At 40.4% G+C, this 26,977-nt stretch overlaps 1 protein-coding gene and 1 non-coding gene across 2 annotated transcripts in view; both read left to right on the top strand.

The window, feature by feature from the left end:
• Ush2a (usherin) overlaps window positions 1–26,977 on the top strand; it is a 706,426-nt gene that overhangs the window by 492,007 nt on the left and 187,442 nt on the right. Inside the window, exons 44-46 of the mRNA XM_052737975.1 lie at window positions 8,842–9,051; window positions 10,354–10,556; window positions 15,067–15,179. Coding sequence (XP_052593935.1) covers window positions 8,842–9,051; window positions 10,354–10,556; window positions 15,067–15,179 — 526 coding nt within the window. The remainder of the gene's footprint in view (window positions 1–8,841; window positions 9,052–10,353; window positions 10,557–15,066; window positions 15,180–26,977) is intronic.
• On the top strand, window positions 15,818–15,924 carry LOC128110235 (U6 spliceosomal RNA). The gene has a single exon (XR_008218185.1). It is a non-coding gene; the product is annotated as a U6 spliceosomal RNA (small nuclear RNA).

Raw genomic sequence — 26,977 nt, forward strand, 5'->3', positions numbered from 1 at the left:
TGGGCTTATGGTTCCAGAGGCTTAGAGTCCATTGTGGCTAGGAGGCATGCCAGCAGGCAGCATGAATGTGACAAAGTTCTCCAGCAAGCCACACCTCCTAAACCTCCCCAAACAGCACCACCAACCTGGTACCAGGTATTCAAATGCCTGAGAGACTATGGGGGAACATTTCTCAACCAAACCACCACAGCACACTAAAAATAAACAAGTTAAGGTGCCTAAGCTATCTATGTGCAGGATGTTTCTCTCAACTGTCCTTGAACTCATGACTCTACCTCTGCTTTCCCAGTACTCTATTACAAGCAGACACCACCATGCCTAGGTTTGATGTGGGTTCTGGGGGTGGAACTCCAGGTTCTCATTCTTTCAACCATCCTCCAAGGCCTGTGAGGTTCTTCTTAAGAGATGAATGCCTTTTTACCACTTCCTGGATCCATGTGCCCTTCCCATATTCACTTCAGATGGGGAGTAGTTCCATCAGTGTGGGGACTGGATAGTCTGAGAGAAGCATCTACTTAATCACTTGGCACCATGCAGGACTGTGACCCTTCTGCAGCTCCCAGACCTAGCACCTTTCACTCATTCCTCATTAATAAGAACCATATACAAGGTCTGCCACAGTGTGATTCTCCCATGCACCATGCCTTAGAACCACTGTTGGCTGGTGAAGGAATTCCATCTCGATGCACTATCACTGTGTTGAGGATCTCACCTTGGCCTGATGGAACACTTCTTCTGGGGGAGAGAAAGAGCATACAGATGTCTCTATAACTTTGGGAACCATGGTGATGAAATCTCAGCTACCTAATGGTATGGCATTTAGCATCTGATTTACTCATGTGTATTGCCTTTAAGAACAACCAGGAAAGTCGTGAGTCTGTAATAGAAATAGTCATACTAACCATTTTTGCAGGCATGACTTAAGATCTGACAAATGGCTGAATCAAAGGTTGTCAGTATTTTCACTGAATACTGAGAAATATCTAATTTGTACAGGTTTGACTAAAGTAATTTGTTTTATAAAGATAAACACTCACTAGAACAGTTATCTACTGTTATACTAAAAGACGGATATAACAATGGCAACCATTAGCATAATTTGGGCTAGTCAGGAGTTTGTTCAGGTCTAAGAAGACAGGTTTGCATAAACTGTCTCCCATGTGATAACCATCATGAGTCATCAACTACAAATCGGAGCAGGTTTTGTGTGGGTCACTCTTCCATTGTGATAAAATACCCCCAATAAACCCGTGTGCATGGAAGGAAAGATGATATCAACTTACATTTCCAGTTTTGGGGTGTGTGATCACTTCTTTCTGGAGTTCTGAGGCCTGTGGTGAGGCAATGCATGAGGCGGGCATGATGGAGGAAGGTACTCACATCCTAGCAGGTTTGACGCAAAAGAAAGTGGCCATGCTCCAAGATTCTCCTCAGCAGCATGCCCCCAACAGCCAAGTAACCTCTACCAGGTACCAGATCTTCAAGGTTTCACTGCTTCCCGGTACTACCGAGGCTGAGAACCACGCTCAGGGTCTGTGGGCCCAAAGAACATTATGTATAGAGGCACACATGTGCTGATCTATGCTTCCACCAAATAATTCATTAAAAAAAAAACATTAAAAACCCTCCAGGATTTTTGTAAGTTTGTTGGTTTGTAATGATCTGTGGCATTTGGATTAGAATAATTTGAACCATTTTAATGGGAAATTTTGAGCTAATTGATCTTCTGATTGCCTTCTATAACATGTCCGGGAAAAATAGGTTTTAACTGAAGTTGAATTTATTTGTGTGAGTATGTATGTGTGTGTGTCTGTGTGCTTGTGTGTCTCTGTGTGTCTGTGTGTGTGTTTTCACCCATTCCATTCTTCCTCCCCGCTCCACCTTGTTTACCAATTCATCTTAAGAGCTTGCCCATAAAAGTAGTCACCCCCCCCTCCTTGTAATACTTGAATACTAAAGGGAAGATGTGGCTGCTCTGTTCTTACTCGAATACCTGATATCATTGCGTTCCTGAAGTCAGCGTGCTTATAGAAGCTGACAAACCTAATAGATCTGAAGCGGCCCGCTGAAGTTTCATTACCTTGGTAATCAGAACCTCTGACCTTCGGGATGTAGGTAATGCAATCTGCTGTGGTTTCCATTCATACCTTGGAAATTCTTCAGATAACTCTTCGTGAGTACAAAGGTTAGCTCTGAGAAGGCTCGTCTGTGAAAGCCTGCTGCAGGATTTTGCCCCTCCTCTGTGCAATCTGCTATCTTACGTCAATTAACTAGTCACTCCTCTGCAAAGGAGCTGCCTATTTTTGCAACTTTAATTTTAATGTTTTTTTCTTGCTTGATGGAAGAAAAATTGGTGCGTAACCTACTAAGTTCAACAGTACAAAGCTGTTGTTTAACACATCTTAGAGTTGGAAATCTTAGGAATACATTTTTACAACTTGGCTTAGTAAACATCATCTTTCAAAATATCATGAAATATATATGTGTGTACACACACACACACACACACACACACACACACACACACACACTTCATTCACTCTGGGCTGGGGGCTGTCTCAGTCGGTAGCCCCAGCACACCTATTGCATAATGAGACACGGGTAGGAGACTCCCGAGGAGCCCCTCCAACAGCTCATCTGGTATACAGTAATAAACAGAGACTATATATCACAGTAGAAGGTGGGCATCAACCCCTACGGCTGTCTACTGACCCCCATGCATGCCCTCTGACCTCCATGTGTACACTGTAGTGTGTGTGTACTCACACACATGAACCTGCACATGCACACATATCACACACACAGAAGATTATAATAAAAGACTTTTTTTCCCCTCTACTGTGATTGGTACAAATGCACAGCAAATGTTCCTGGTAAATTTTTATCAATCACAAGTCAACAAAGAGAAGCCATTTGACATTTGCATTTTTATTGGGATGTAGGCAATAAAACCTGCTGTTATTCCCATTCATACCTTGGAAGTTTTTCAGATAAGACTTGGTGAGCACCGAAGTTACTCTAGGAAGGGTTGGCTCAGAGCCATTTGAGAAGCTACTTGACAATTTGCCTGCTTCCATTACATATGTTTGTAATGTGAGGTAAAGATATGTCTCTGTGTTTTCAGACTTTTGCAGGGGGTAGACGGATAGACAACATAAGCTTCCACACATAGATCATATTTTCTTTCTCCGTTCTCCTCCATGCCTAAAGCATTGGTAAAAAGAAAAAAGTAATAATATTTTGTCACCTTTTACCCATCAAAAGATTTCACCTAAAGACAATTATCTCTACATTCATTTAAACATTTATCTTTATTTTAATTTAGTGTATGTTCATAGTGATACCTTTTACCTTTTTCCATGTCATTCTATCTTGCATATAATAAAAAATTAATGTGTTCTTTCCTTAATTTTATTATTGTAATTGTAATGTTTGGTGTATAAATCATTTTCATTGTTATGTAACACTTACAGAACTATTTTCTCAAAATAACTTCAGTATTTAGCATCAATCCTTGTATTTCCCCAATTCTAAATTCTGGGTTTCAATTCACCTCTCTGTCCTCTGGATGATGATTGCATTGTGGGCATCATTTGCTTATTTTACTACTATTGTTATGATTGCTTTTTGTTTGTTTGCGTGGGGGGGGGGCGGTGTAAATGCCAGAGTCCTCCAATGGGGTCAAGGAGAAACACCCCGGGGGAGTTGATTTTCATTCCACCAGGGCTCCGAGGATTGAACTTAGGGGGTCATGTTTGTATAGCTAGTGCTTTTCCCTCTGAGGTATCTCACTGGATCATCATGAAAGGGTTTTGTTAATGTAACAGTACGTTCATTTTTGCCTGTATAAGATAATCTTCCTTTCATGTTTGCACATTCTTTTCACTTTCGTCAGTAGAGGACTACCTTTGCCTTTTTTGTACACAAATGATCATACAGATGCAGACAACTTTCTTGGATCAAATGTTTCCCCTCAAAACATGCTGATGTTATTTTGTTCTCCTGAAACATACTTTAGCTGAGCCTTCTGAAGATTGTCTGATCCCCCCGTCCCCCTATACTTTGGGTATGGATGTCCCCACTGGCTCATAAGTTTGAACACTAGGCTTCCAACTGGTGAGGCCATATTGAAAGTTGTGAAACTTTTGTGTCACAGTCCTTAATTGGCACAGGAAGGTCATGGAGAGCTTGCTTTGAAGGTTACAGCCCAGTCTTCATCCCTGTCCCATTGCCTGCTTCCTGAAGCACCAGAAAATGAAGAACCTCCATGCCCATCCCTGCCTTCTCCACCATGAGGGACTGTAGCCTCAGAACCCAAGTCAAAATAAATCCTCTGAGGTCGTTTCCATGAGTGTTCTATGTCAGCAACAAGGAAAATAACAAGCGTATCCTACTGTGGATAACCTTTAACATTTCATGTCATAGTTTACTGTGCCAGATCTACATTTGGATATAGTGTTAGCATTTGGGTCAGACAGTGTAGGGGTGTGAATGAGCCCACAGGCTCATATGTTTGAGTATACCTGGTCTCTAGCTGGTGAAACTGTTTGGGAAGGATTAGTAGGGATGGTTTTGTTGGAGGTGTGGCAGTGGGGATGGGCTTAAGGTTTCAAAAGCTCACTCTAGGCCAAGATTTGCTCTCTTGGTCTCCATCCTCTGGATAAAAATTCAGGCTCTCAGCTACGGCTCCAGAACCATGCTTGCTTACCTGCTGCCCTGCTCCCCATCATGATAGTCATGGACTCTAACCTTCTAGAAATGTGAACACCAAATTAATGCTTTCTTTTATAAGTTGCCTTGATCTTGGCATTTTGTCATAGCAACAGAGAAGTAAGACAGATTATATTCTGTTTATAAAAATCTCTTCATTGTGGATAAGACTTAACTAATAAATCCATGATTATTTGCTGCATTTGCTTTTCAAGGTGAATTTTGCCATTCTCAGTCCTCAATATCTATAACATACTATAATAATTGTCATTAAGTTCAGGGATTGCTTTCCACCCATTCTTATCTTTGTTATGGTTTGAATGTAAAACATTCCCACAGACTCTGTTTTTGTCCTCTTTGTCCACAGCTGGCAGAGCTACTCTGAGAGATGGTAGAGACTTTAGTAGACAGGCCTCACTGGGAGTGTGTGGCAGCTGACTCGTCTGAAACCTTCGGCTCTCTGCTCTCTGTCCTTCAGGAGGATATAGCCTTCCTGGTTACGCACTCTCACACATGAGGTTCAGCCTCGCCTCAGGCCCCTAGGAGTAAGGTCCAGTATCTCTGGCCTAAATCCTCTGACACTGAATCAAAAGAAATGATTTCTCCCTTTAAGTTGGTCTCTGTGGTATTTTTATTGTTTAAATGTTTTCATAGGTTTACAATAGGCTTTGATTGTACTCTTTGTCCTCCCCTAATCCCTCACAGATCCTCCTCACCCCACCCCCGCCACCCAACTTCATGTTCTTTCTCTCCAATCATAAAAGCATAAAACAAGAAACAAATTTCAAAACAAACAACAACAACACACACACAAGTCTACAAAACAGTAAGGTACAAAAGACCAAAATAGAACAAAAGAGCACACAAAAAAATTCTGGAGTTTGTTTTGAGTTGGCCAACTTCTCCTGGGCATGGGGTCTGCCCTGGACTGTGGTTGATGTACCCAGGGACACTGCACTGGCAAAAACTGATTTTTCCTTTGCCAGGAGGTATCAATTGCAAGTAGCTTCTTGGTTAGGGGTTGGAATTTGTGTCCATTTCCCCTTTTCTGTGCTAGAATTTTGTCTGGTTTGAACCTGGGCAGACCTGGTGTGTGCTGTCAGTCTCTGTGAGTTTATATGTGTGTCTAAAAGACATGGTTTCCTTGGAGTCTTCCACCACCTCTGGCTCTTAAAATCCTTTTGCATCCTCTTCCACAGTGTTCCCTGAGCCTTGAGGGTAGAGGTTTGATAAAGACATCCCAGTTAAAGCTCATGGCTTCAAAGTCTCTCATTCTCTGTACATGTCCAGCTGTGGGTCTCTGATAAGTTCCATCTACTGCAAGAAGAAGCTTCTCTGTAAGAATTGACCAAGGCACTCATCTATGAGTCTAGCAGAATGTCATTAGGGGTCATTTTATTGCTCTGTTCCTTTAGCAGAGTTATAGTAGTAGGTTTTCCCCTGGACCTATGACTTATCTAGGTCATTGGTCATTTTAGAAGTGTCAGATATAAGTCCATCTCACGGAGTTGGCCTTAAATGGATGGAAATGTGGCTGGTTACACCTGCACCACATATGCTGCTGCTGCCCCAGTGTGTCTTGCAGGCAGATCGCTGTTGTTGCAGGCATCTTGCTACCACTCTGGAAAGTAACTTTTCCTTCAGTCTCTGGTGTTATGTATCTGTATATTCTGCCTGTTTTCTTCACTCAATGCAGGTTTTAGTTCTGCCCTGGCTGTTTGTTTCTTCCCTTTCTTCTCCAAGGCAGATCTCTCAACCATTCCAGGTCAAGCCTATTGACAATTCCAGGCACGTGGTTTTGTATACCCATAGCTTCTTTTAATAAAAGCATGTCCTTTTGTGTTATTTTTTTGAAGAACATTATTTAAATGTTTTCTAAAACCTCCACCTCCTTCTTCTGAAAATGATAGTATACAGAGTCTTCTAGGCAACATTTCTGTTATCTTATGTAATGAAGAATCCATATAACATAATTTCCTCTTTAAGAAAAGATAAATTACATTCAAGCCAGGTTTATTCAATAGACAGAAAAGGTGAAATTTACTAGCTTTCTCTTTCTGACTAATTCAGTTAAAGTTCTTCCTCTCTCAGAGAGGAAGTAAGGTCAACAGTCTCTAATTTGTTCTGTCTTTTGAATGAAAAACAGTTCTTCTGTCTCTCAACTGGTTCAGTGAGTAGGAAGAGGCCGCTGTGGCTTGAGCAGTGGGTCACGGAGTATCTGGTGTGGTAGTGACTGGTAGCAACACCAAGTGTCCCTGCTGATAGTCTGTGCTGGGACTCTACACTGTAATAGCTGCCCGCTTGGCAAAAGGCAGGACAAGGCAAAAGGTGGCTCTTGCCGTCCAGTTACACCGCCTGTTTCTAGTCCTAAGACCAGGGTAACGTGTGGAGGCTTCTGCAGCAGGCCTAGCCCACCACCCTTCTGTCATCCCTGGGGCAGTGAATAGCTTGTATTCTACATTAAGTGGGTTGGCAAATGGAACTGGGCCTGGAATGGGCTAGTAAAGGGGTTTTCTTCAGATCTTGACATAATATCCATGCTCTCCTTGAATGTGCAATGCCAGTTCCAATACACATAATCTGTGAATCTCTGTGTGCTCCTGAGGAACATCTATAACATAAGTAAAATCTGTTTACCCTTGTGTTTTATGGCATATTCCACCTAATTGAGGCATCCCCTCCAAACTGAAACATTTCCTCTAGGAATAATGGGGAACCCACCAGCCACAGGGGTAAATAGGAGGTCACATACTCTGGGTGGTTGGAAGACTCTGGAGGGCCCCTCCCAACAACGCAGAAGGAGGAAACAGTTGCTGGATGTGGGGATGCTGGCCAACCAAACTGAGGACAGAAAGCCACATTCAGATGGCGGAGCTGCCTGCAGCTGTGAGAACAGTTCTAGGGTTGCCAGCTTTGGGATCCACCCATCGTGGCGTAGGGTTTCCAGTAATGCAGCTGCTTTTGAGGTATGCCTGCTCCTTACCAGTGACCCCTCACCCATACTCCTGCTAGTGACCCAGAGAACAAGAGCACTGGTTCACCAAAACAGGCTTTGGTACAGTTGGTACTTGAGTATTTGTTCTCCGTGGGTTCCTTTTCTGGGTGAGTAGATTGTATGTGCTCTGTCTCCCCAGGAAGTCTGTCACATTCTTAATGTCATAAAGGTTTAACTTTTAAAATAAATTTAAATTAGTTGGAGTACCATGTAGCATGAATCTTAGAGAGTCTTATTAATAAAATCAAACCCGAGGCCTGGCCAATCAGTGTTTTATTTATTGACCAATCAGCAACACATTTGCCATACAGAACACCCCACAGCAGTACCAAGTAGCACAAACGACATCTACCATGCCTTCCCTGCTGTGGAATGGCCGCAGATTAGTGAGGGATGTCCCAGTGAAAACTATCTCTAGTGAGGAAAGGAGCTTTCTCACACACAGCCCACCTGGCTTCACTGATCTGACTGGCTTCATCACTGAGGAAATGTGAGCACGGTTGGTGATATCAGAGGAAAAAACACTTCAGACTCCAGGGTTTGCCGACTTAATCACCACGTCTCCTGGCACAGAGCCTCCCAACCACAAAGGCACACCCATCTTTTTAAAATATTGCTGGAGATAAAGGAAAGTAGCATCACAGTGAGAAAAAAATAATCCAAATTAAAACGTGCTGTTTCTGCATGAACCCCAAGATATTAATGTAAAGGGGTCCTTGAAAAAAGTCATGGACGTTCTCCATGCTGTGTTACTTTACATTGCACGTATGTTTGTAAACAGTTATATTGATACTTTGAAGGTTATTATAAATAGCATACACACACACATACACACACACACACACACACACACACACACACACACACACACACATACACACATGAAATTCTAAAGCATATGTTCCTCAATATGATTTCTCAATTGATTATAGAGTGAAGCAAAAAATAACATTTGTTTAAAAATAAAATAAAATCTAACTCCAGCAGTTTCACCACAGAGAAGATTCCAGAACCTTTTTATAAAGCTGACTCTCTAATAGCTTGCTTCTCTCTCATTCTAGAAATATTTAACAAGAGAATTTATTCTATGTTTCCCACCTGCCATGTTTAAAATTATTTATGTTTTCTGTTAACAGCTCTTCAAGATCTACAAGGTGATGTGGAATATTACACATTGCTTTGGAATTCTGGGGCCTTGAATAAATCCTTGAAAATCTTCCCAGATGTAGATTCACATGTCCTTGGCGCCTTAGCTCCAAGCACTGAGTATCAGATTCTCCTCTCTGTCTTCAATGGAGTCCATGGAATCAACAGCACAATCGTGCATGTGACCACATATGATGAGGGTGAGTAAAGATTCCAAAAGGGTCTTGACGTCAGAGATGCCAATGGTATTGATTGACCCTCCTTTATAAGATTCCTGATCCTGAAAGGAAGGGGGCAGAAACCAAAATGTTTCCATGCTTGTTGTCATCAAGTGACAGATGAATAAACCAGTCCCCTTGAAACAGCAGCATGGAGCTGTAATACCTGCCTATCAGACCAGTTTCCACATGTTCTTCTCCGGGCACGCTTAGTTGGGAGCCAGTTCACGTCAATAAAAGGTGACATTCAGAAACATTTTTTTCTAAGATTAGCCCTCAATAGCATTGGGCTTTCAAAATGACACCCCAGCTCAGGAAGAGCCCTCCCCGAGTCACCAAAAAAACACTGGGTGGAAGTTCAGCTTCAGAGAAGAATTGCCTATGTCTCGGTTTCTAAGCCAGTTAGCAAGGGAGAGGAAGCCAGAGAATCAACTTCTGAGTCGGAAATGAGTCTGGAATGGTCTTTCTAATCTTTCTGGCTTTAGATGGTCTCATTATAAGCATTATCATATCGTTACCTCCCAAGCAAGTGTTCCAGGCCATTAGCAGAACTCTTTAGGGATGGAACCCATTTCCTCTGTGATGCCAAAGGTCGGCACCTTTTGTTTATAAAATAGGATGAATCACAAAGACGATTTTTCAACTAGTTAAGATGAGTTTTTATGATAAAAATAGGCCTTTGCATAGTTATTTCTGACATGCTTGAATAATTGTGTAATTTAATGCTAAGCAAGATTTTTTCTAATGTTAGATTTCATCATTACCTATGGTAATCAACACTCAAAATCATTTACATAATGACAATATTGCATTATTGCTTCATATTACTTGAGTTACAAGCTAGTAACAGCAAATGATTTTTCACATTCCAGTAGCCTCAGTGTATTTGAATTTTATTTTATTTTACTTGGCTTAAGGAGCAAATTCCCTCCCCCCTCCACCCCAAGGAGATATAAAGTGAAAGGTTGAAAAACGACAAGTAATAGATACATGTTTAGAGGTGCAGACGGGTGAGTAATTTATCATTTATATCCCACTGGTCACATAGCATTGAGGATTAGCACTACGCTGGCGAGATGAAGCATTTTGCCACCAATTCTCATGGTTTCTAACTGAGAGTGTAATAAGCCAATTTGCACAGGACTTCAGACTGTGCTAACTTCATCACGGGAGAGTAGATAAGCAAGGAGCCCTTTGCTGAGTCTCTGTACCAATCTGCGTTTGGTTTAACAAGTGCTTTGGTGGAGACAGCTGGGGCTTATTCAGTTTCTTCTTTAATTCTAGAGCCTCAGGGCATGCTTCCTCCAGAGGTTGTCATCATCAACAGTACAGCTGTACATGTCATCTGGACATCTCCTTCCAACCCAAATGGCATTGTCACTGAGTCTTCTGTCTATGTAAATAATAAGCTCTGTAAGACTGGAATGGATGTGCCGGGGTCATTTATTCTGAAAGGCCTGTCTCCCTTCACTGTCTACGACATTCAGGTCAGAACATTGTTTGGTTTCTTTTTTGGATGGTTAAGCTCATGGATATGTTAAATAAAACATGCCGAGCGTTGTCTCTGTGTGGCGGCTCTCTGTCCCGGTTACAGATTATTGTTTGTTTGGTGGGAAGGGGAAATTGACCAGAGTGAAAGCTGTTTGCCGTGAGGGATTCGCAGCCTTGAATCCCTGGAGAACAGTTCTTGGTTAAGATGGAGCTTGGTGCTGATTGGGAGAGATGATAAAATGCCCACTGGTGAAAGGAAGTTAATCAAACTATCACCAAAACACAGTCTTCCCAGTTGGTCTTCTTTCTTGGCCTTTTATTGGTATCAAGATCAGAATTAACTTGCAGATGTAGAGATTTTTCTCTCTGTTCTTTTTTAAGCCACTTACTCAGGGAAGTAGCAAAGCTCACTGGATATCAATCCTCCCTGTGTAAAGGCAAATATTCTCTCCTCCACTAGCACTCCTGACTTTGAATGCAACAGAAAAACATAAAATGAGGCAAATTAAAACTATACCAAAGGATTTTACCCAAAGATGGAAGGAATAAGTCTTTTCATCATGCAGCAAACACTCCATAGCCCTACCTGTGACATGGCTGCATTTAAACATTTTGTCCTTGGGAGTCTAGGAGAATCTTCTAAGTCCACACCTCCTTCCCTAGAAGAGTATTTAGACACTTAGATGGCAAATTTATTGCAGAACTCAGAAAGTGCATTGTCCACCTGAAGCCAAGCCTGTGGACCTCTTCAAGGTCTACTGACTCTGAAATAGAAGAAATACCAGAGCCCAGAAGTATGTAAGATACAGTATTGTCCTGGAGAGACTGAAAATCTTGTATGACTATCAGATACGTGGGATGAGAAGGCCAAGGGAGCAAATGGGTGAAGAAAAGATTCCAGAAGCTCAGCATTTATAGAGAGGCTGCAATTTAGTAAATGTTTAAATAATCTATGCAACTTCTAAAATTCATGAGCATTTCATGAATAATTTCCAAAAGGCATTAAATGCGGGAATTTTATTTGATTCCAGAAACATTTTACCAGGAGTGCTATGTCTGCCCAAGTTACAAGTCGTTTTTCCATATCTGACAGTGAAGCATGTTTATTTAGCTACAATATTCCAGCCATCCCTACTATGACCCATGGGCTTGGCTCCATAAGCAACAACAGAACACAAAGAAGGGATACAATAGACACAGAAAGAAAGCTTCATGGATTGTGTTTTCATTGCCAACAATCTATGTGAGTTACATCAGCACGGCACAGGTGGACTGACATTTGCATTCACACACCTCAGGAAGAGTCCACACATACAAGTAGACAACATATGGGTCAATTCATAAAGCCATGCCTCAAGTCATTCCAATTACAGCCTTGTGAATAAAGAGCACTGGATGGAGATGGAGGCTTTGCTGTGAGGTCTTCTTTGGGTCCCTGTGGGATAAGACTGAGCCCTGAGAACAAAGCATGATCATTTGCTTATGAAGTCTGAAAGTCTGGAGCTGGAAAGGTGGTTCAGTGGTTGAGAGTGCTTACTGTGCTACTCTGAGGGCCACTGTTGGAGCCTAGCACCCACATCACAATCCACGTGTCTTGAGAATGTCTTTAACTCCAACTCCAAGAGATCTTGATACCCTCTTCTGGCCTTCACACACAAACACACACACACACACACACACACGCACACACACACACACATGCACACACACACACACACTATATATATATATATATATATATATATATATATATATATATAATACATACATTCATGCATACATACTTAGATACAAAGCTGAGGGTGCAGAGTGCAGGCTTGTGGTGAGAACTCTGAGGTTGTGTGCACATGCACTGTTCAGCCTTGGCCTATAGAACAAGGCCTGTCATATCAAATCGTGTGCCCCTTAAGTAATATGGAAGCCCTCACTCACACTGATGGTTTGGGTCAGTTGTGGCCAGGAGAAAGCATATTTTAATCAGACTTGTGTCATTGAAACAAAGACAGAAGGTCAAAATCGAACCCAAAATTTGAATTTTTTCCTTACTGTCTACACTGTGGAATTTTGTTTTGTAGATCAGGATTATCACACATGGCATATTTATGCATGGCTGGAAATTTGAATGTTAAATTTTAGTGCCTTTTTTAGGAAGTCAAACATCATTTAAGTCAGCATTGGACAAGCATGCCCAATATTATGAACAAAACTTCTCTAGGTTAACCTCTTCCATAGAATAGCAATTGATTTTAAAGCTGATCATTGAATAAATCCTTTTACATCACCCTTTCAAAGGGAATCATAACTTGAATTTTAAACTTGATTTTTAAGGTCTTTTCAAGTAAATGTGGTAAACCCTAATATTGACATTTTATGCACATGTTATAGAACATATGGAACTAGAGATATACTCAGGGTGAAGACTGGCAATGTTGTATTAGTAAGAATGAGAACACGGGGTTGGGGATTTAGCAAGCACAAGGCCCTGGGTTTGGTCCTCACCTCCAGAAAAAAACAAAAACAAAAACAAAGAATGAGAACACAGTGTAATGCTTTCCCAAAGTCAACAGGAAGTGTTTTGGAGAAACACAAATATCAGATATCTGACCATCTTTCGGGTCTCCCGATTGCTCTGCCCCCTGATTTACAGACTTGCTAAAATGTAGGTCTGATAACTCCTCATATGTGCAAGCTAAAGAGCATTGGATCTGAATGCAGAATGATCTTTTCTAGAGATCAGAAATGATGACAGTTGGGAATAGAGAAAGCCTGGGTAACAGGTACTAAAACTCAGGAGCAGTGAGTTCTGATGCTGTCAAGCAGGGGTTGGGGAGGCTAACTCCACAATATTCTACTTTATCAATAGCTAGAGGGGAAGAACTCAAGCTCCAGCCATGAAAAAGTGAGGAGACAGCACCATCTCCTACACTGATTGTTCCCTGCATGCTGTAAACACATAACATGTAAACATGTATTGAAATGCGTATCTTACCCTACAAACCTGCACTATTACTGTACATCCGGAAGACATTAAAAAATTATTTGGTCGAGAGTCCATCAGAAATATATTATGTATGCAAAAGACAATAATAAATTTGGTTGAGATACTCGAGTTAATCCCACTGTGTACCAAAGTGTGATACCTTCCAATATGCATAAAATTTATGTCACTAATTCTATCCCATTGTATTTTAAGATAATCTACCTCAAAGTTATTTCTTGTTTGTACTTAATCATAGTGGAGGGTCCTAATAGTGTTTAAGTCTATAAAAATGTTACCACAAAGGGCAATATAACAACTATTGATACCACAGCTATTGTACTACAGTAAACATGTGCTCAGTGTTTAGATGCAATGGTACTGGGAACTAAATGATGTCTCTGAAGTACAGTGTGAATCTCATCTATCTTGCTCCAAGCTCTGATGTAAATAATTGGAGGACTGATTTGCTAAAAACCACAGCACCAGAATTTAAGAATCATCAGTACATAGCTTCTTTTACCTCTGTGTATAAGACATTGAATGTCAATTAGCACAAGAAAAAGTATAGTTCAGGGACTGGAGAGATGGCTCAGTGGTTAAGAGTGCTTGCAGAGGACCCAGGTTCATTCTCAGCTCCCACATCAGGTGGCTCACAACCACACCTAGCTCCAGTTCCAAGGGATGTGGCATCCCCTTCTGGCATCCATAGGCACCTGCAAACACATGAAACACATACATATGTTAAGACATACACATATTTTTTAAAATAAAAGGAAATAGAGTTGAGTTTACCCTTTAAAGGCTACATGCTGTGGCTCTTCCACCAGATACCTCCTGTGTATCCACCTGTTCTCCTCCCAGCCACTGGATACACTCCTTTTGGGTTACTGATGTTTGATGGGCCCCATTTCCAATCCTAAATTCTTCCACCCTCTCGGTTTTTATTCTAACTAGGTGGCGGAATTAAAGGGGTGAGTGATGATTTCTGCTGTGATTAAGGGGACAATGCTATTGCAGCTGGAACAAATGGATATAAAATAGCTCGGCCCTATTGGGAGGTTTCCCTGGGCTTCATTTTTCTCCCATTAGACATTAGCATTTAGGCAATTTGTTGCAAAGTGTCAAGACTTCCAGGAGATATCATCATTACACCACGTGGTTATAGATCTGGAGAGCACTGTGCAAGGATAACCTATTAGTCCTGTGACTCACCACCTGAGCGTCTCCCGTTCTTTGACTGTTCTGAATAGATTAATAAGCCCTTCTCTTTGTGAATGTTCAGAACCAGAGACCAAACATCACCATGCTAATCACTAAATCAATTGTCCTGAGCCCAATTCTGTATTCTGTTCTGAGCTCATCCCACTGGATTCAATTCACATCAAAAAGGAGAATATTCACTAAGCCCCATGAGGCTATAGCAGACTTGAAGAGGTTCATATGAAGAGGGGGAAGGTGTATTCAGACTGTTGTCGGTCTGTTTTGAAGATGATTATATTTATTCCTTTCCAAACTAATCTTTGCAGGTGGAAGTCTGTACAAAAGATGCCTGCATGAAAAGCAATGGAACCCAAGTCCACACTGCGGAAGATACTCCAAGTGACATTTCAATACCTATAATCCGTGATATTACTTCAAGGTACCTAGCTTTTTATCAGTCAATCTAAACAACTTTGATCATAAGAAATGGAAGTAAATATCAAAGAAATCAGTTTAGCTGTGAAAATCTCACTTAAAGGTTGCTGTAAGTATGGGTGCATATCAAATTTCTTATATTTCTCAGGTAATCTATACTGCATACCAAAAACATTGAACCTGTTTTCCTGATTCCATGTCTCATGCCTAGTCATTTATTAACAGATACTTGGATGTAAGAGAGCCTCTTTATTTAAATGTGTCCTTTAATGAATTCTTTTGTGAAGCAAAATTCTAATTTTAATTAGAATGACTACTTTATAACTGGATCTCTTTGAAAATATTTGATTTATCTATCTCAGATTGCCTGAAAGCTAAAAATATGTCTCAAATAAATAGAGCAAATAGTTTTTGGATAGCTGCTAACAATTTTATCAGATTCTTAATAGGATCCCTTTCTTTACTCTTTCCTTGCTGAGAAATTACCAGAGGTTGAAAGTGAGTCCTTTAATAATTCAGATTTGGGGCTGGAGACATTGCTCTATGAATTCAAGGCCAGCCTGGTCTGCAAAACAAATTTTAGGAGAGCAAGGGCTACAGAGTAAGACCCTTTCTCAACAAATAAAGTAAAAAGTAGAATAAGTGCTTGTTTGGCAGCACATATATTAAAATTGTAACGATACGGAGACTATTAGCATGGCCTCTGCACAGGGACAACACTCAAAAATAGTAATAATAATTCAGTGTTTACAGGAAAAAGACTTAATGTCATTTCCCAGAACAGAAGTGAGGTTGTAATTGCTGATTCCTCTATACTGAATGAGACTAAAGAAGGAAATGCGAGCTGTCCCTTGTCAAACTTTGATCCTAACAAGATGAATCAAGTTTCACCTAAATACGTGTGCACAAACACACATAGACTGATTCCATTCATCATGGTGTGTTTCCATTCTGATAGGTTCAGCCAGAACAATGACATTTCTATGGTTTTTTGTTTTGTTTTGTTTTGCTATCAGAACAAAAATAGATATATTGATGTGATGGTTTAAATAGGTATGCCCTCATAGACTTGTGTGTTTGAATGCTTGGCCTATAGGGAGTGGCACTATTAGGATGTGTGGCCTTGTTGGAGTAGGGATGGCCTTATTGGAGGAAGTATGTCACTGTGGGGGTGGGCTTTGAGGTCTCATGTGCTCAAGCTACAACCAGTGTGGGATACAATTCACTTCCTGTTTCTTACGGATCAAGATTTAGAACTCTTAGTTAACCTCTCCAGCACCATGTCTGTGTGCATGCTTCCTGCCTTCATGCCATGATGATAATGGACTAAACTTCTGAAACTGTAAGCCAGCCCCAATTAAATGTTTTCCTTTATAAGAGTTGCTGTGGTCCTGGTGTCTCTTCACAGCAATAGAAACCCTAACGAGACAATTGACTTTATCAAAAAATCATTATAACAATTAGCAAGTGAAAGTAACTAGATTTTAGCCACTCATGTCAAAAATTTTATCTCCTTCAATGTGTTTCCAAATAAACAATACATTCCTGTCCAATTTTGGATGTTCTAATTAGCACAATCATTTCAGTAGAATTTTTGCCATGTATACCAGGAATAGATGCTTACTATAGAAAGGAGGAATGGGAAAGTTATTTGGGCACTAAAGACTTTATTTATTTTTTTAATCAAACATATTTGTGGTTATAATAAAATAGGAATCAAAAATAAATTCCAAAGAGAAGATATGAATATAAATTTGCAAAGTTCCATCCTATAGTGGGGGTGGGAAACTAAATATTTATAAACTATATGAAAATACTGTCAATATTGAAAATGTGCAAGACAAATATAAAGAGGAAAAATTCCCTAATCTGGCTAGGATTATAAGGGATGGAAAAAATCTTTGGGGATAGAACACTGAGTCCATTTTTTAAGTCAGAAAATAATTATAGTTCAGGGGATGGGTTTTGTCTTGTTCTTGTCTTCTTGTTTCACAAATCCTAAATGGTCTTATAATAAAAACTAGGAGCCAGATATTGGGGTAAATGCTGAAAGATCAGAGAGACAAAGGAACAAGCCACAGCCACTTCTCATCTTGCCAACTCCACAAATCCTCTGACTGAATGCCTCCAAGTCTGTCTCCTCACACCTTATATGCCTTTTTCCACCCAGCCATTTCACTTCCTATCTCAACCTTCCTAGTGCTGGGATTCAAGGCATGTGTGCTTCCCATATACTGGCAGCAAAGGCATGAGATTTCAAGTGTTGGGATTAAAGGTATGTGCCACCACTGCCTGGCTCTAGACTGGATTAATCTCATGTAGCCCAATGTGGCCTTGAACTCACAGAGATCCAGATGGATCTCTGCCTTTCAAGTGCTAGGATTAAAGGTGTGAGTGCCACCACTGCCTGACCTCTATGTTTAACTCTGTGGCTTGCTCTGTCCTCTGATCTTCAGGCAAGCTTTATTTCTTAGATTACAGATATCACCACATCTTTTTATAAATCAAACTCTGCTGAATGACTAAAGAATTATGCTTTGGATTATATATTTACATTCAGCAAAAAGTAGTCTCTAAGCTTTATGAGAAACTGAACAAATGTGTCTGGATCTCCATCATAGTTTTCTTTTATGAAGATTACTACAGATAATACCAGAGGGGAAAATGATTGGAGGTAAAGACTGCATCTTCCCAAATGTAAGAGGTTAATAGAGGACCATTCAAATGAGCAGTGCACCACACTAACAAAGAAAGTGAGAGAGGAGACACTAGCACAGCCAGATTTGAAGACAATTTTGGAAGCAGAACTTATCTGGAAAACGATAATTATTTATAATGATTGGTAAAGTTGTATTGCTTGGAAGACAGAAAGGGTGATATGAAACAAACTAATTTTTCTGCAGGGAATCTGAGAATAGAGAGGCATGAGACCATGGAGAAGTAGGGGTATGGAATGAAGGTCAAAGATGAACATAGCTGGAAATCTATAAAAGACAGTGATTGGTGCCCAAGGTCCCTTCCCTCTGCATATATATCCACATTTCTCTTCTCCTATGTGGTCCAGTCTACCTTCCATGGGATTAGTCGTTTATCCTCTAGGGAAACTTAATAGTGTATACTAAGAATTATGGACACTCTTCCCAGAGGAGCAGAGGTAAAAGCAGTGAGGAAGTGAGCGTACCAGCTGAACACAAACCTTTGACTGCACTCTCTACTCTCCGAATCAAGTAGTCAATCAGAAATGCCTCCTTAGAAGAAATTGATAATTTTTATCCAGAAAACAGTGAATCACATAACATAAAATACTTCCATAAAATAGAATATGGGATCTTCCAAAAGAAACAAATAATAGCTTGTACTTCAGGTATCCAATGGGAAAGTGTGCTGATCAGCCATCTGTGAAATCTATGAAGCTCCAAGCTAGCTTTGTATGGGTGGGTGAATCACTCTTCAAGGTGGACAAAAGGACCAAGATAAATAAAATTATTTGATAGACTCAGAAACAGTGTATGTGCAGAAAACATATTCTAAAGTAGACCCTCTTATCAAAGAAGCAAACCCAGGACACAAGAAAAATAAAAGGAGTAATTAATGGGAGATGAAGGTACTTTGTGGATGTTAGAAGTATGAACACTGAGTTGAAACTTGGAAGAGATTTTGAGATGATGTCTCTGAAAATGCAATAAGACATAGATGCACAAAGAAAAGAAATGAGGAAAACTAAGAAACTTAGAATACCCCAGAGAGGTAAAATTTTGAATCTTCTATTGAATTCATCAATATGTCTGTCAGATCACCAGCATCATGGAATGCTGGTTGTTACAGATGCGTAGTAGCTTATGAAAACATGAAGCCTGACTCTGTCTGAGATTTTTAAAGCTTGTTTTGGCTTTTCTTTTACTCTACTTTTCCATATAGATTTTGGAAACAGTTTATTAATATCTACAAAAATCTCTGTGGTTTTAATTAGGATTGCATTGAATCTGTGAGTCAATTGGAGGAGAATTTGTGTCTCAATAGTGTCTAATCCTTCAAGTATTAGGCACAATAAATTGCTTATGTGCTTGATACATTTATCTCATCAACATTAGATAGAACTCAATACACAGTAGTGAAGGTATTTCCTTAGATTTGTACCTAATTATTTCTTTTTAAGGGTACAATTATTAATGTTCCTTTAAGCAAATTAAAATTTAATTGTTTGTTTTGTTTGTTATTGGCGTGTAGAAAGACCATTGATTTTGATATAATAAAACTCTGTTCCACAACCTTGTTAAGTTTATTATGAGTCTTGGGCACTTTGTTGTAGATTGCTGAATTCTACATGGATCTACAAAACAAACTTAAGGTCGCTTTCAGGCCTTTACCATTAGCAAGGATATTTGTCACCTATGAAGTTTAGAGAAAAAATCTTTTATCGAATTAAAGAATTATCTTTTATTTCTCACTTTCTGATAGTTATTTATTGTAAATATTATAATATTATGTCACATAGTTTCCCACATTTTACATTTTTGGATGATTAATTATGTTTTGATTTAAAAGCCATAAACCGCCAGGCGGTGGTGGCACACGCCTTTAATCCCAGCACTCGGGAGGCAGAGCCAGGCAGATCTCTGTGAGTTCCAGGCCAGCCTGGGCTACCAAGTGAGTCCCAGGAAAGGCGCAAAGCTACACAGAGAAACCCTGTCTCGAAAAACCAAAATAAATAAATAAATAAAAAAATAAAAAAGCCATAAACCAGTCTGCTTTCTCTGGGTAAGCCCTACTTACCGGAGGGTAAGATCTACTTGCCGTGTGGTCTCCTCTTTACATGTTGCTGGGGCTGCTTGCTGTAATCTATAGATGTTTCCACCTGTTCTCATAGATTTGGCTCTACTGTTCTTCTTCTTATAGCCATGCCTTTACCATGTTTGACTGTCATGCTGATTCTGTCCCTACAAAAATGCACTGAGAGCTACGCCTTTCTTTATTTTGTAGAGAAATCTTATAAAACATTATTTTATATATTTCTTAAATGTTGGTGAAATTGACCATTGAAACCCACATTTGCCCAGAGTTTTTCTTGGAGAAAAACCTTTAACTTGGAATGCAATTTCTTTTTTTTTTTTTCGAGACAGGGTTTCTCTGTGTAGCTTTGCGCCTCTCCTGGAACTCACTTGGTAGCCCAGGCTGGCCTCGAACTCACAGAGATCCGCCTGGCTCTGCCTCCCGAGTGCTGGGATTAAAGGCGTGCGCCACCACCGCCCGGCTGCAATTTCTTAATAATTTGAAATTTTTTTAAATGTTTCTTTTCAACTGGGCTTTTTTATTTTAACCTTGAATATGCAAAGAATTGGTCCATTTCAAACAATTTGTCAGTTTTATGAGAAGAATGCTGTTTACAGTGTATGTGTTGACTTATTTCCTTCCATGGTAGAGTCTTAGAGGTTTTTAGTTTAGTAGATGTTTTTAAAAATACCTCTCAGTTTTATCAAATTTTTCTTGTTTTTATTAGTTATTTGAGAATTGCATACAATGTATTTTGATCCTATTCAGCCCACTCCCCAAGCTCTTACTGGATTCACTCGCTTTCCTACCCACCTAACTTTGTGTCCAGGCTGTGCTGTGCCAATGTATTCCGTAGTGTAGCAATCCACTAGAACATGGTTGGCCTACTGGAGGCCACATTTAGGCCACACACTTTGAGAAAACTGACTCTCCTCCTAGCAGCTCTCTTTGCCAATAGTTCCTCAGGTAGGGGTCGAACTTCATGCTTCTCTCTTCGTGCTGAGAATTTATCTGTCTTGAGTGTGAGCAGGTCTCATGCCTGCCGGCACAAGCACTGTGGGTTTGTATGTATGACCACCCTTTCGTGTCTGGAGAACACTGACTCCTTGGGGCACTCATCCACTGCCTCTGGCTCTTAGATCTTTCCAACCCCTCTTCCACAACAGTCCTTGGGAAGAGGTGGGGAGGAGTGACACAGATATCATTTAGAACCAAGTACTCCATGGTCTTTTCTCTACCGTTTGACAAATTGTGGTCTCTGTGCTGACCACAGTCTCCTGCTACACTATGTGGTGTCTTTGTAAGGTTGAGGATATGACAATAGCCATCCTACAAAATGGCAATCTTACAGATTCAGCACAATTCCTATCAAAATCCCAACACAATTCTCCATGAAAATTGAAATGGATAATCTTATATTTCTTTTTGGAAAAATTTAAAAAAAGGATATCCCAAACAATCCTGAACAACTAAAAATGAAAAACACCTGCTAGAGGTATCATCATCCCAGATTTCAAGTTATACTCCAGAGCTATAATAATGAAAAAGAAGAAAAGCATGGTATTTGGCTTAAAAACAGACATCTGGTTCAAAGAAATAGAATTAAGAAACCACATAAAAGTACATGAACCCATTGCCAGCTGATTTTTGACAAAAAGGCCAAACAGACACACTGGAGAAAAAAGATGATGTCTTCAACAACTGGTGCTGGCCAAAATTGAGAGAGCTGCATGTGGAAGAAAGAAAGCAGACCCTTATCTCTCACCCTGCACCAAACTCAACTCCAGATGGAACAAGACCCACCCTCAGCCTAAGACCTGATATAGATAGAGGGAGAAAGAAGGGAGTAAACTTCAGTTCACTGCCACAGGAAAGGACTTTCTAAACAGGACCCATACAGCTCAGGCATTTAGAACAACAACTGATAAATGGGATCTCATGGAACCTACAGCTCACCTGTACAGCAAAGGCACGATCATCCAAGTGCAGAGGCAGCCTACAGCCTACAGAGTGGGACAGAATCTTTATTGATTCTTAAATATTATTTTCAGTTTGCTACTTGAGATAATTCTGCTCTTTACTGCTTTTCTCGTCCTTTTTGTTTCCTCAGAGAGAGTAGCTTACTTGGTTGGTATGAGGTCAAGTGGAGAGCCTGCTGCCTTATGTTTTCCTCTGAGCCCTGATTTAGGTGGCACCCATTGTGTGAGATGTTGCGTTCTCATTTGTTCAAACTGCTTTTTACTGACCATTGGACCTTCTTGACCTATCCATCATTCACAGGGAGATGACTTAATTTACAAATATTTAGAATTTTTTCAGATACTTTGTACAGATTTTTTAGTTTAATTCTTGTATGTTCTAGGGACATTAGTTTGCAATTTTCAATTCTCTTACATTAGCTAAGGTTTGTTTCAGGGCACAGAATACCATTTATTGAGTCATGGCGATGTTTGGATTATCTATCAACTTATTGACCTGCTGAGTTACTCTGTCAATTACTAGAAGAAGAGATTTGATTATCTACATGTAATTGTGGATATATCTATTGCTTCTTGAGATGTGTGAAGGGAAATTCCTGGAAAGAAGCCATGCCTTACAGTGATCTTTCTATATGGCTGTCGACTGATTGGGACTTCAGTGAACTCCTGCCAGATTGGAACAGGGAATTTGGGGTAGCCTGTGTGTTCTCAGCCCGTGGTCATTCACATTTGGCTCTAAAAGTAAATTACCACCTCTACTTTTTGAGGTGAGAGATGTGTCATTGTTAGGACAAGTACATCATTCTTGCCTTGTGCATTTGATATGTTGTTACCAACTACATACATGCACACTGCAGTGTATTGACATGATAAGCTGACCCTTTTCTCATTATGTGATTATCCATTACCAGCCCTCATAATTTCCTTATTCTTATGTCTGTATTAGCTGATGTTCATATAACCATCCTAGATTTCATTCAGATCATTTTGAATGATGGGATTATTTCCTGGAATCATTTTTAAATATTAGGCTGTGATATGATAACTTTGCTCATAGCCTCTCAAGATGAAGTCATTCTCTTTTACCTGGGTTTGACAACTGGTTAGGTATAGAGCAAATTGTTTTCTGTTTCTTTATCAGTTAGTTAGCAGCCAGTTTGTTTTCCTCAAGTTTTGCGTTGCTTCTTTACTTCCTTTGCATGTACATACTTCCCCATGGCTCCCTCAGGACTTATAGTAGAAAGGTTCAGAAAATGAAGTGTTCCCTCATGTGTGTGACACAGTTGGAAACACGCCACTTGGAACTGATTCTCCAACTTTCTAGCCTCCTACACTTCCTCTCCTGAACCTTTGGCTAAAATGTTATTTACTCCTGGGCCTTGTGCCTTCTGGTTTCTTCACAGTTAGCGCAACAGAAGCTACTTTGTAGGCAACGAGGAGAAACAAAACAGCAAAGATTCTCCTTCCCTAAGTTTATTCTCTGGGCAGCAGGGCTCTTTTTTCTAGTTCCTCTGAATAGGTCTTTCTGATTCCCGTTTGGCCAGAGCAGCCATGGGACTTCCTGATTCATCCTTTGGGCAAGACCAAGAAGAAAAATACGGGAACAAAACAGAGTGGGAATTTGCCCCACACTCTTTGTCCTGAATATATATTTCCCCCTCTGCATACTCTGGTCAAAAAAAAATGGAAAAAGATTGCCAGCCTCTCATATTTCACTTTCACAGTTCTCCTGTTCCACCCTGGGGCTACCCCTGGGTTAAATGTGGAGGGGAAGAAAAATGAGGAACTCATCTTCTGACATCCAGTCTTCATGACTTAATGCTTTTCGTGGTGTCCCTGCCATGGTTCCGTTCCAGAGTCCTCAGATAGTGCTGTGTGTGCAGGCTTTCCCACTAGGCTATCTGGGAGGGAACGGCTGTAGCAGCCTTACTCCGTGCTGGTCAGCACAGGATGCCCCCATGCAACATATTTTTCTTTATTGCAATGCCTTTGGCTGATTTATTTTTGTTTCTTTCCCCTTTCAGCCAGAGATCTAACAAAAACAAACTGATAGACACCATTCACAACCAAATGTTGGCCTGTAAAATATTTCCTTTCTTAAAATGAGCCATTGTGGCAGAGTACCAGTTCCCAAAGGCAAGGCTGCAAGAAGTGGGTACAGGCTGCCAAGCCATCAGTCCAAGCATACCAGCACCAAAGCAGTTAGCCTCCTATGTGAATAGCATTGTCTGTGTAATTTTGTTATACTTCTGGCAGTGAATACTTGTTAATTATATTTCTGGATTTTTTAATCTCTTTTATGTTAGCAATATGTAAAAATCAAATGTGAAATCCACCCAGGAAAATACCAGTAGATTGACTTTACTAGTTCTAGAACATTGCAAATAACTTGGCTTCTTATAAAGCATACATTTTCAATGGGTTTTTTTTTATGTATTCTTTGATAAAATGCAATGTCAGCAAAATTTAACTTCGTTATACTCTGATAACATGTAGCTATCACATGAGTCTGTTTGATTAGATGCCTGGAATGCATCAACTCATCCTTGTCTTTGACCTTAATGTATGCCTAGATTTTGACTACATCATCTTCAGTGCAAGTTCTTGTCATATTCCCTACATTCTGTGTAACCCAGAGGTGCACGTGCATGCAGAAAGCTCATATGGACCATTGTAGTTTCAGGAAATGTCCCTTTAGAAGCAAACTCTAGTCCCATCTTGTACATTCCCTACTTGTCATCTTATCATCAGCTGCTTCGGTGTCCCCAAAGAATACTAACTACTGATCGATACCCTAGACATGTCTGGCCATGGCCTACATGTGCCCTGGGTAGTTCATTTATTTGCCTTGGTGGATTTGCTAGAGTGGAATTTAATCAATAGCTAATTCATTAATTCTGGTCCTTGAAACTGTAGAGACAGTGCTGGGCAGAGAGAACAGGCTGGCTCCTGTTTTGATTGAAATATGACAAACACTCCAACCGACAGCTTCACTGGTACTGGACTGATTGGAAGTTTGCTTATGCTATCTCCATAAAACAAAAAGCTGGGAAAGAAACATAAGGAAGAGGTTTTATCCTGTCCCTGCCTGCATTCTGAAGTCCATGGTTTCTAGGCATGGAGCTCCAGGGAAAGTCAAGAGAGCCCTGATCTTGTCTTGTATTGCCTTTAATTGAGACCACATTGCTTTGAGGCTGGATTACTGATGTGACATCTGAGGTATAAAGTCCTTGGAATGCTTACAAAATAATTGTTTTCAAGTTTGCCTGGAGATACTGAATGGTGCCCATAATATTTTTATAAAGCAACATTTCAGCAGTCATTATGATAGAAGCGTTGTAGGCTGGATTCATCCAAAGGACAGTTAAGCCATGAGCATCGTGCATAAATCCCAGTGTGTTCAAAGTACTTAACTTGGAGCTGAGTCTGGTGTGAGAGATCAGAGCCTCCAGAGAACAAAGTTCTCCTTTCTGTGTCGTATGTCTGAGGAGATACTGAGGAGCTCCTAGATTTTAATATTGTGGCATAGGTTGTCAAAGTCTCTCCTCTATCAGAGATTCTCTCTCTCTGATTTTTTAGTGACTCAGGGCCTGAACTGAAGGTAGTAATTTATGATTTCATAAACATATATGTGATATGTATTAGATTCATGTTTTCATTTATTTCAATAAGGAAACTATCAGGCTGTAAGACCCAACCAATTACATTGTGTTTCCATCATGTAGCTTCTAAAGCAGTGGTTCTCAACCGTCTTAATGCTGTGACCTCTTAATACAGTTCCTCATGTTATGGTGACCCCCAACCATAATCATTGCTACTTTATAACCAATTTTGCTACTGTTATAAATCGCAATGTAAATATTTTTGGAGATAGAGGTTTGCCAAAGAGGTTACAACCCATGGGTTGAGAACTACTGCTCTAAGTTCCCCAACTTGCTAATATGGACAGTTGAAAATTACTTTTAATTTGGGCTGGAATTTCTGTTGTAATCTTTAAAAAGCATGGAGAAGGGTCTTCAACTAGAAGATTTGCTATAAGCTCAATACTGCGGTACAGAACTCAGTGTCTTATGACCACAGTGGCTTTCAAAACCTACTCCAGAAGCTCCGTCACCACCACATCTGTGCCCCCTTCTCCTTCCCAAATGCCCACTGACTTCTCTGCCTCTGGTAGCATGCACAGAAGCAGCTCAGTCACTGAGGTGGCCTGAGGCAGCCTTTGTACCTCTAGCCCCTCCTGGGCCTTTGGATTCTTCCTATCTCTTGCTCTCTGAATCCCTTTTCTTGGGTTCCATTGCAAGCACACTCATTAACTCTGGGCGCCATCAACAGAAACTCAGAGAGTGTAAACTTTCTCAGCAGTCAGTCAATGGCCCCTGACCCAGCTGTGACCCTGAGCTATGCCCATACATCCAAATGCCTATTGATTTTCTCTTGTCACTTCTGTAACCTGGACCCAAAAGTGAATTCGTACCATTCTGGTCATCTTTTTCTGCAAATGCACCACCACCCCACATATAGAAGTTCATATATTTGACCATTTTCATTTATTTATTTTTTATTATTTCATGCATGCACATAATGTTTTTGGATCCTGTCCACCCCACTATTTCCTCTCCTCCAGTTACTCCCCTCTACCCCCTATCCCCTCCACTACCACTTCTTCCTCCTAACTTTATGGCTGCTCTCTTTTTAAAAAACCTACTAAGTCTACATAGTGTTGCCCATTGTTCATGGGCCTCTAATGGAACGCTGGTGGCCTTTCAGGGGCTGCATCCCTGAAGAAAACTTCCTCTACCTCCCCCAGCATCCATCACCTGCCAACAGCTTCTCAGTTAGGGATAGGACTTCACACGCACCTCCCTTGTCAGTCCTACCTTGACTTTTGTTAGGATTCATTCTGTACAGGTCTTGTGTATAGTCACAGCCACTGTGAGTTAACATGTACCATGGCCTTGTCGTATCCAATAAGCAGTATTTCAATATAGACATTCATTTACTACTTCTGGATTCTATAATCTTCTTACCCCCTCTTCTGGGCTGGTCTCTGAGC

Source organism: Peromyscus californicus, unplaced genomic scaffold (genome assembly GCF_007827085.1).
Source record: "Peromyscus californicus insignis strain IS unplaced genomic scaffold, ASM782708v3 Scaffold_14__1_contigs__length_90479793_seg_2, whole genome shotgun sequence".
NCBI classification, from domain to species: domain Eukaryota; kingdom Metazoa; phylum Chordata; class Mammalia; order Rodentia; family Cricetidae; genus Peromyscus; species Peromyscus californicus.